At 61.3% G+C, this 9,902-nt stretch overlaps 2 protein-coding genes across 6 annotated transcripts in view; one reads left to right on the top strand and one right to left on the bottom strand.

Moving 5' to 3' along the window:
• The first annotated feature begins 124 nt into the window (after positions 1-124).
• On the top strand, positions 125-5,134 carry PHETA1 (PH domain containing endocytic trafficking adaptor 1). Of its 5 annotated transcripts, none has more exons than XM_084491505.1 (3): positions 2,432-2,563; positions 3,223-3,332; positions 3,511-5,134. In XM_084491505.1, the coding sequence occupies exons 2-3, from the start codon at positions 3,317-3,319 to the stop codon at positions 4,299-4,301; spliced, it is 807 nt and encodes a 268-aa protein (XP_084347631.1). In that variant the 5' UTR covers positions 2,432-2,563; positions 3,223-3,316; the 3' UTR covers positions 4,302-5,134. The 5 variants fall into 5 exon arrangements, with proteins under 5 accessions (XP_084347629.1, XP_084347631.1, XP_084347633.1 ...); XM_084491506.1 differs by lacking the exon at positions 2,432-2,563 and adding an exon at positions 2,590-2,778; XM_084491504.1 differs by lacking the exon at positions 2,432-2,563 and adding an exon at positions 2,590-3,101.
• A 1,571-nt stretch (positions 5,135-6,705) lies between these two features.
• The window catches only part of CUX2 (cut like homeobox 2), a 58,017-nt gene continuing 54,820 nt past the window's right edge, over positions 6,706-9,902 (bottom strand). Inside the window, exon 21 of the mRNA XM_084491485.1 lies at positions 6,706-9,376. Coding sequence (XP_084347611.1) covers positions 8,716-9,376 — 661 coding nt within the window. The 3' untranslated portion in view covers positions 6,706-8,715. The remainder of the gene's footprint in view (positions 9,377-9,902) is intronic.

The raw sequence follows: 9,902 nt of genomic DNA, 5'->3' as shown, positions 1-9,902 counted from the left end.
CCAAAAAAAAAAAAAACTCGAGGCTGGTTTTTGCCTCCTCCTTCGGAGGGCGGGGCGGGTGGTGGGAAGGGTGGCGAGGGTGGTGGCGAGGGTGGTGAGAGTGATGGTGGTGAGGGCGATGGTGGTGGCGATGGTGACGGAGGTGGCGGTGACGGTGATGATGGCGGGGTTGGGGACGGGGAAGGAGGTGCTGCTGCTGGTGGTGATGGGGGAAGGAGGTGATGCTGATACCGCTGCCGGTGCTGCCACCTCGAGCCGTGCCCCCAGCGCCTCCCCAGCCCCGCCGCACGGCCGGGCTCCAGCTGCCACCTCCCGGGCGGCCGCGGCACTGCACGGCACCAGGGCCCCCGCTCTGCCCCGGGGGGGGTCCCAGCTCGCCCCCGATGTGGCTGGGAGCACCCCAGCACCCCACGGTTCCTCGTTTGGCCCCGCCGAGCCAGAGCTGCCCGTGAATCAGAGGCTGCCTCGGGCACCTCTCCGCGCTGCGGTGCCAGCGCGCCCATCCGTCACCATCTTCCAGTGGGAAGAGGAGTCTGAAGGCAGTGTCCAAAAAAAAGGGTGCTCAGCAGCCTCTTTTCTCCTCTCAGCCCCTCTTCTTATTTGCTTTCCTAACTGTCAAGCAGAATCAAGGTGGATGTTCAGTTATCCCGTGCGCCCTGCCTGGGGAAACCGAGGCACGGGCTCTGCTCCCCCGGCTGGGAGGCCGCTGCGGGGACACCAGGGAAAACATCACGGGGCTGCTCAGAAGGGGAAGTGCTGGAGGCCGTGCAGAGACACGTGGCCATCCCAGGGGAGACCCAACGGGAAGCAAAACTCACGGGGAATTTTGCTGGAGCTTCTGGAAGAATTTGGGTGATTCTCCAAAGCAGCCGCCAAGGGGCTCCCCAGGAAGGGGCCAGGCACCCAGCGGGGAACAACCTCTGCTAAACGGGGCTGCATGAAGCATTCAGGGTTTTGGAGTCCTGGCAAAGGGCCGTGGCTGCTTTTTTTCACTTTCCCAGGCTGGTTTAAAAAAGGTCTTGCTTCTCCCCACGGGCCTTCTCCCTCCTAATCTGGGTGTGTGAAAGGGCACCTCGCAGCCAGGCAGGGAGATAAGCGCTGCAGAGAGCCAAGGCTTCACACCAGCGGCCTTGAACAGAGCCACTCCGCTCAGGAGGGAAGATAAAGGCCGGATGGTTTTAGTGCTGTTTTAAATCCCTTTTTACAGACCGAAAGAGAAAGTCTGCAAGTGATGGAGGAACCCCTTGGTGAACTGAAAACCTCTGCCCCGAGCAGAGGTTGCAAAGCCTGGAGCACAACCTGCAGGCAACGGTTGCTGCCTGTAGCAGGATATCTTTGTTGGTGTCCTTCAAAAGAAATGCCAGCACCGTTTTTGCTGAACCATACAGATTGCAGAACAGGGGAATGAAGGAACTGCAGGAAATGGGCAGAGACAGGGAGAGTGACTCCGTGAAGCTGGTATTTATTGGGCACGGTGAGGATGGGAACGCTGCCAAGGTGGCTCTTGGGCTGGTGGTGCTTTGAGCACGGAAAGCTTCTCCCAGCAAAAGTTTGTGGCTGTCCCAGGACGTGGATGGCTCAGCTGGACCCGCTCACCCTTGGCCTGGATGGAGCAAGCCCTGGCCGCCTGGCCGAGCGCATCAGTGGCTCGAGTGCCGCGCGGCTTCCGCCGTCAGGAAGCAGCGAGGGGGTCGCAATCCCTGCCCACGCGGTTGCACAACGCCCGGTGCCTCCAGTGCCTGCACCAGCCCAGCTCATGGCTCATCGCCCGCTGCTTTCCAGCTCCTCACACTGGTCATCGCCTGCCCCCAGACGGCTGGCCAGACCGCTCAGCTTCTTCCTCAACACCTCCTCTCCCCCCACATGGACACAGCCCCCTCTCCGGCCGCTTTGTCCTCTCCCAAGGACACAGGAGAGCAGCCAGGGCTTGCAGCTTGGCACTGCACCAAGCAGCTCACCCACCCACGCAGGACCAGCCTCTCCCCTGCCGCCTTTTCCCCCAGCCCTCCCCGCTGAGCTTGTAGCACCCAGCCACCCCTCGCCCTCCGCCAGGCGCTCCTGGGCGCACACACCAAAAAGCTGGCTCAAAAACTCAGCGCTGTCAGCACTGAGCTGCTGGTTTTCCACCTGTGCATCCATCCGTGCATCTGTGCACCCCTGCATCCACCCACCCACACATCCATGCGTGCATCCATGCACACACATCCATCCATCCATCCATCCATCCATCCATCCATCCATCCATCCATCCATCCATCCATCCATCCATCCATCCGTGCACCAATGCATCCCTGCACCCACGCACACATCCATCCATGCACCCATCCATGCATCCACCCCTGCGTGTGCGCCTCCCAGGTCTGCATTTGTGCCCCTCGCCAGGACCCCCCGAGGGCTGGGGCCAACCCGGGTCCCCAGCCAGGGCCGTGGCGAGGGGCGGTGGAGGAGGAGGAGGAGAAAGAGGAGAAGAAGAAGGAGGAGGAGGAGGAGGAGCCGGGAGGCAGCGCTCCGCCTGCGGGGCCGGCCCGAGCCGCGCCGGAGCCCGGGGAGCCGAGGACAAAAGGTGGCCGGGGGGGACCGGAGCGGGCGGAGCCGGGACGGGGCTGGAGGCGGGGGCGGCGCCGAACCGAACCGGAGCGGGAACCGGAGCGGGAACCGGAGCGGGAACCGGAGCGGGAACCGGAGCGCCCGGGGCTGGGGAAGCCGTGGTGGGGCTCGGCCGGGGCCGTCCCGGTGCCGGTGCCGCCGAGGAGGGGAGCGCCCCAGCCGTCCCCAAAGGTGCCCGGGATTTTTGGGGTCCCCAGGGGTGCCCCCAGCAGCCGGGGAAGGGGCACCCGCTCGCTCCCCAAACCCCACGGTGGGGCCGGGTGGAAACGAGCACTGATCCTCGCCTGGATCCACCGGGTGCTCCACTGGGGGTGCTCCAAGGGTGCCGAGCCCTGGGGGACAGCGAGGTGCCACCGAGGGTGTCCAGGCTGGGGGGACAGCGAGGTGCCAGCCCCGTGCCAGCGGCCGGCCCCACACCCAGTGCTCCTGTGTCGCTGATGCTGGTGGCAGCCGGAGCCCGGAGCTAGAGGCAGAGCCGTGCCCGTGTGGTCCAGGTGGGTGGAAAGAAGTGGCTGGCGAGGGGGACGTGAGGAGGGGGGGCCTTGCCCTGGGTGACACGGTCCCCGGTGAGCCGGATCTGTGGCGCGGGCCATAAACCCTCCCCGTGTGCGGCAGGGAGGAGCGCCACGACGCAAGGCAAACACGGCGATAAGGTCACCTGCACCAGGGGACGTGGGACAGCGGGGCCAGCCCTGCCCGGGGCTCCTCCATGGGAAAACGTTCAGGTAGGGGGAACCCCTCCCCGGGGAGCCCCCAGCCGGCAGCACCCGCCGGCCGCAGCGGGGGGTTAACGTGGCCGCGGTGTTATTATCCCGGCTCCATTTCCTGGGTGCCAAGGCCACCAGGAACAAAACAAGCCGTCGGATTACGAACGTGCAACCCTGGGCTCTCTCCTCCCCGCAGGGCGCGGAGCCATGAAGCTGAACGAGCGGAGCCTGGCGTTTTACGCCACCTGCGACTCCCCCGCCGACAACGCCGGCTTCCTCTACAAGCGGGGCGAGCGGCACACGGCCTACCACCGGCGCTGGTTCGTGCTGAAGGGCAACATGCTCTTCTACTTCGAGGAGCGCGAGAGCCGCGAGCCGGTGGGCGTCATCGTGCTGGAGGGCTGCACGGTGGAGCTCTGCGACTCGGCCGAGGAGTTCGCCTTCGCCATCCGCTTCGGCGGCACCAAATCCCGCACCTACGTGCTGGCGGCCGAGAGCCAGGCGGCCATGGAGTCGTGGGTGAAGTCGCTGTCGCGGGCCAGCTTCGACTACATGCGCCTGGTGGTGCGGGAGCTGGAGAAGCAGCTGGAGGAGATGCGCTGGGGACTGGCCGCCGGCCGCCCGTGCTGCCGGCACGCTCCCGCTGCCTGGAAGCCGCAGCCCTCGGGGACGGAGCAATCCCCGGAGAGGCTTCCAGCTCTGCCCGCCGTGCCGCCGAAGGAGAACGGCTGCGCGGTGTGGAACAACACTCCAGGCACCGACCGGCTGCCCGATGCCACCAGCTGTGACGGCAGCGATGATGACACCAACCCGCGGCCACCGCCGTTGCCACCGCGCAGGCGGGCGTCCGGCGGCGAGCCGGGCAGCGCCGGGGCTGCCACAGCCGAGAGCTCCTCCAATTTCTGCCGGCTCCATGAGCGGTACGGCCGGGAGGTGGCCCGGCTGCGGCAGGACTGGCTGGAGAGGCAGCGTGACCACCAGCCCTGAGACGTGGTCGGGCCCTGGCAGCCCGCCCTGTGCCCTCGGTGCCACCTGGGGTGCGCAGCCCCTGCGGATTTCATTTGGAAACTGGGTCTGCTGGGAGCTCCCGGTGCTCCGGCAGGGGGTTATGCGCCCGTGAGGATTTTGGGGAGGGTTCGGATGGGTGTTTCGCTGCTGGGGGGGGCTGTGCCGCCTTCCCTGATCTCAGATGAGCTCCCTTGCATCCCTAAGCTCTGGCAGGATGTGGTTTGAAGAACGAAAACATGGGCGCACGCAGGCCTTCCCCAGTGACACCACAGCTCACAGCGGCCACCAGGCAGCCGGTGCCACCCGGGGACTCGTGCGCTGCCGGCAGCCCCGCAGGAACCGGGGTCCTGCTGCTCAGCTTCACCATGCTCCCGGCCACGTCCCTCAGGGCTTTGGGACGGATATTTCAGGGCAGGGCATCATCCGTGGGCTGGCTGACAAAGGGGAAGCATCACGGCACCGAACAGGAACGTATGTGTCAGCGGTGGAGGGTGCCGAGTGATTCATGTGCCAAAGCAGAGCGCGGCCACCGCTGGCGGTTTGGGGGTCTCCTGCAGACGTTTCTCTGCTGTTCCCCCTGTGGTCTGTACCAGCACCGACACCACGGGCACAGGGGCAGGGTGACACCCTGCAGCCGGGTGTTTCACCAGCTCCTCCTGTGCTGCCTCTGCTGAATCCCCTCCTCTCCAGGTTGTCTGGGGGAAGAAGCACCGGCAGCACCTGGGGTTTGGCTGGGTGGCTCCGTCTCGCTCTCCTTCTGCCTTCCCAGAACTGGCTCGTGTTTTTCCTACAATAAACAGTTTCAGAATTTCCTTCCTAACTCTTGATCTCATTTGCGCGTTTGGCTCAGGTGGGAATTAACCAGCGGGTTTAACACCCCCCCTCCTGTCCCTGCTGTGTCCACGGGGCCAGGCGGGGTGCTGTCACCCCAGCAGGATGAGGCCAATGTGGGGGGCTTGCCCCAGGTCCCTGCCTGCAGGGATGGGAATGGGGATGGGATGGGATGGGATGGGATGGGATGGGATGGGATGGGATGGGATGGGATGGGATGGGATGGGATGGGATGGGATGGGACGGGACGGGACGGGACGCCCCCAGAAGCTGCTGGTAGCAAGCACATCACCTCGCCCATCCGAGCTGCAGCAGCGATTGCCTTTGGAGGGACAGGACTTGCATGGCAGAGGCCAGAAGATCATAAATCCACGTGGCTGTGGCTTGGCAGGTGTGCCGTCGAGGATGGGGATGAACCAGCCAGCCGTCCCCGCTGCTATCTTCACACACAAATCACTGCAGCGTTGCCAGCTTGGGCAGAAGCAGAAGAGTCATCAGATGGAAGACAGATTGTCTGCAAACAAGCCGCAGAATTTATTTTTTTTCCAATAATCCGAACCCTCCCAGTCAAATATCTCCATTAGCTCCTGGCTTCATTAGGCACCGGCTGCCTCAGAGCGTGCTGCTGGTGCTAAAACCCCTCCGAGCCCCAATTTGTGCGCAGCACTGCGTGATGCCACCCGGTTTGGGGGTCCCCTTGGTGGGATGTCCCCAGCCAGATGACTGAGCCAGGAAAGGGACATCTTTCCTGTCCCCTCGCTGTGCTGGTGGGGGTGTCACGCAGGGACCAGGACCTGCTGCCGTGCAAGGGGCCAACACAACCCCGTGCCCCTGCCCCAGCCGCATGCACATCCCCAGCTCCTTGCTCACGTCGGGTCTTGCAGCAATCCTGGGGAGGGGTCCTTTTGGGGAAACGGAGGCAGAAAGCCAGCCAGGCTCAAGATCTCACCTAGTCCTGCTCCCGGTTGGGCATTGCCATCCTGCTGCATGCTTTGGTGCTCAGAGTGGTGCTGTGAGGGCATCCAGGGCGATGATCCCCCCCCGCAGCATCCAGCTGGGGACCGTGGCCCCGCCAGGCGGCTGCAGAGCAGGGCTGCAGTTTCCATGGCAGCCGGCCGAGCTTCTCGAGCCATTCAGATATTCATTAAAAATAAATCCTTCCCGACGTGTTAGCCGACAAACAAGCTTAAACGGATACGCAACATATGGATTTATTAATTCATCAAACGCAAACACCCCCGCCTCGTGGCGGAAGCTACAAAATCGCCAGGCGGTGCTGAGCTCTGTAGGGTCAGGCGGCTCCTGATGGAAACTAAAGCAGCCTTGGTCCGGAACAGAGCTGTGCCGGGGCAAACCCCTGCCAGGGATATCCTGCCACAGGGCAGGATTGCACCCTGAGCTGGGCTGACCCCATTTAACACCCCCCTTTTTTTTTTTTTCCCAGAGTACTGGGAGGTGCGGATGGCCACAAGACCCAAAGCAGGGATGCGACCCGGAGGGAGCCGACACCGCACATCTCAGTCCCACGAACAAACACACCCCGACGCCAGAGTCTTATCCAACTTCTGTATTTAGTGGCTCTTTACAGAACTTGTTCCTTCCAAAATTTTTAACAAAGTTCGTCGATCTCATAGAAACTTTTGAAGTACAGTACAGGAGCCCAACAAAATGTGATCAGTATGTCCCACTAGCGTTTAGTACAACAGGATTTCCGTGTTCGAAAGGCTATCCCTAAGTGCTTCATCAAATCCCGTTCCACTAAAGCTAACACTAGCACACTACGGAGAACAGTAGGCCATGGGTACGCCTCGACCGTCGGCAGCGCGGTGGCAGCAGCAGGAGCCACCTCGGGCAAGCTCGCGCCGGTGCGGGCAGGGCTGCGGTGCCTGCAGAGCCTTGCCTTTGGAGAGCCAAGTGGGTTCTGCTTTTAAAATCGCTCCCTGACGACCACCAGAGTATAAAAATACCTTCTATTCTGATAAAAATGTCTACAGTGGAAAACTATTCAATGCATAGCCTCGGGGCCTGGCACCGAGCTCTCCCACCCGACGGCGCGCGGGGCTTTGCCGGTGTCTCTGACGGGTGCCGGCTGAGGGGTCGGAGCGTGGCACGCCGGGGTTTTGGCGCTTGCAAAATGCATCGAGAGACTGAACAGACAGGAAACAGTACAGAACAACCCAACGCAACCCACCCCTCCTCTCTTAAAGGCATTTCGTTAGCGGGGACGGCGGGGTGGGGGCGCCCCAGGGAAGCGATCTGGTGGCGCGTGGCTGGCGGGTGCCACTGTGCTGCTCCTACAGCTTTGCACAGGGTCAGTGCTGGGAAGCCAAGGCACCGTCATGCTTTGACCAGGTCAGCCCCGAGCAAAGCGCAGGGCAGGAGCACAGCTCGAAACCCCAGGGCTCGTCCCAGCCATGCTGTAAAAAGCCACCGCTTGGGGACACGGCCACAGCGAGGGGACGCTCCTCCTGCCCGCAGCCCTAAGCCTCCGAACCAAAAAAGTGCTTCAGCCCCCAAAGCTGGACGTTGTGCAGGGACAGCCCCCGAGCAGGGGGTGTCCTGGCTTTTTTCAGTGCTTGTCCCCAAGCACTGGAGCTGCGGGGCTCGGAGGCTCCTCTTGATTTCCTTTTCCAAAAGGAGGACAGCAGAGCGCAGGCACCCGGGTGCCACCCCAGCCAGCCAGAGCTGCCCTGGGCGTCACCCCCAGGTACCTCTTCCCATCTCTCTCCACCAAAATTAGAGGCAGCTTGCTTTGTCTGGGTCATTTTTGCATTCCCCCCGCCTTTTTTTTTTTGGAGTGGCTGGCAGGTGCTGTCCTCGCTCGGGGCTGGCACCGGCTGCTGACTCGAGGAAGCGCGAGGGCCCGCGTTCGTACCATGCTACATCTTGTTCAAGAAGGCTATTGCAGACATTTCTACAACATATACAACTGCACGTGACATTCTGGGTTACAAAGGTTTCAAAAACATACCACCAGAACTAAATACATACTCGATGGCGTCAAGGTTTTCAATTTAGAGTCTTCATGGACTATAACACAGTCTCTGGATGGGGCCGAAGCGATGCAGTGTCTTACAGACAGATGTGGAAAACCGCTATGCAAAAGTTTATTAAATTTGGTCAGTCTCATAGTGCTTCTTGATGGCTTTGCTCAATAAGTCTTTTCTGTGTTTTATTATTTTTTTGTTTGTTTTTTAATCTCATCCAGTGGCAAACTACAAGACTTCAGTGTACATTTAATGACACGACTGCTACATCATCTTGATTTTATAGCTATCTTTAATATCAAAGCAGCTTAAGCTGTTAATAAATTCCAAAGTATCCTTTTATTAAAATATCTAAAAGAGGTCTATAAATATTTTTTTTTTCTTTTCTTTTCTAAAATTGTTCCCAGTTTTTCACATTTAAAACAAAAGCGGGGGGCAGCTTCGTAGCGGGCGTCCCCCTTCCACCGGCCGCTCCCCTCGGTCGCTGGGTCCGCCTCTCGGTGCGCGCTGAATTTAACAAAATATATATATGTGTGTGTGTGTGTTTATACATATATCCAAGGCAGCGGGGCGGCTCAGAACTCCCACTCGAGGGCCTCCTCGCGGTTGGCGGCCCGCTCCAGGCGGTGGATGATGTTGTTGAGGTTGGCCATCTTCTCGTGGCGCCGCTGGACGCTGGTGCTGAGCCGGGGGCCGGGGGCCGGAGGCAACGCCGGTGACACCGGCCCGGCTGAGGACGGTCCTGGTGAGGCCGAGCCGGCGAGGCCGGGCGAGGAGGCTGCCGAAGGTGAGCTGGGGGACACCTCCAGGCTGCAGCGGGATGAATTGGTGGACGACTGGGAGCCACCGGGGTCGGGGTGCGGTGGTGGCGGTGGGGGACCCCCGGAGGCCCCGGCACGGCCTCCTCGCCGCGGGAGGCTGCCGGCGCTGGGGGCGGCGGCGCGGGGGGCTCCTCCTCGCTCTTCCTGCGGGGGCCCAGTCCCTTCTGCTGCCCTGGCCGGGCTGCGCGAGTCCCGCCGGTGGCCCCAGCCGCCTGCCTCCCCTTGCTCCTCCTTCACTTTCACCTCGCCGGCGCAGGGGTGCTCGCTCCCCTCGAAAAGGGGTTTTCGGTCCTCGGTGTCCGAGTCGGGGCTGTGCGGGGCCCTGCGCCCCAGGCTGGCTGCCCCACTGCTCTGCTCCGGGTCCGTGTCGTTGTCCTGCGTGCCCTCCACCAGCATCTCCCGGCGCATCCGTGACCTGCGGGGACACGACCACGGAGCATCAGTATCCATCCCCTTTGGAAAAAGCATCTCCAGCCAGGAATGCTTCGCTTTGAAAAACACAACAACATCGCCGCACACATAACAACCCCGAATTGTCATCCTTTAAAACATTTTTTGGGGGGGGAGTCAATCAAATCACTCGATGTGTGAAAGGCTCGAAAGCCAAAACGGCGTCGCCCGCCTGCCTGCATCAACCCCTTCTGGTGACAGCGCGGTGCTGCCGCGTGAAAGAGGAAACTATTTTGCAACACTTTGGGCTCTTTCCAACTCGCAGCCTTCCATGCTGACATACTTTTGCACGCATTTTCCACTACCTTTTTTTTTTTTTTTTTTAATACGTATCATTTTTTGAAGACCTATTCCAGGGCTTTTTTGTTCACCGAGAGCAGGAGTGACTTCCCTGGAACAACACGAGGGGAAAAGTCACGGGCTTAAAAAACCACGTTAGTCAGTATTTCTCCAAAAAGCCTGATTTTCCAAGCTTTCCTCTGAGTCTTCGC

Source organism: Aythya ferina (genome assembly GCF_964211825.1).
Source record: "Aythya ferina genome assembly, chromosome: 17".
Classification (NCBI taxonomy): Eukaryota; Metazoa; Chordata; class Aves; order Anseriformes; family Anatidae; genus Aythya; species Aythya ferina.
Note: the sequence above shows the minus strand (reverse complement) of the source record. Positions and strands in the feature narration are given on the sequence as shown.

Bases quoted from the DNA above. Each gene is read 5' to 3' on its own strand.
- PHETA1 (XM_084491503.1), top strand. From the start codon at position 2,182: ATGCGTGCATCCATGCACACACATCCATCCATCCATCCATCCATCCAT. The intron at 2,564-3,510 runs GTGGCCGGGGGG...TCCTCCCCGCAG, and splicing joins CGGGGAGCCGAGGACAAAAG to GGCGCGGAGCCATGAAGCTG.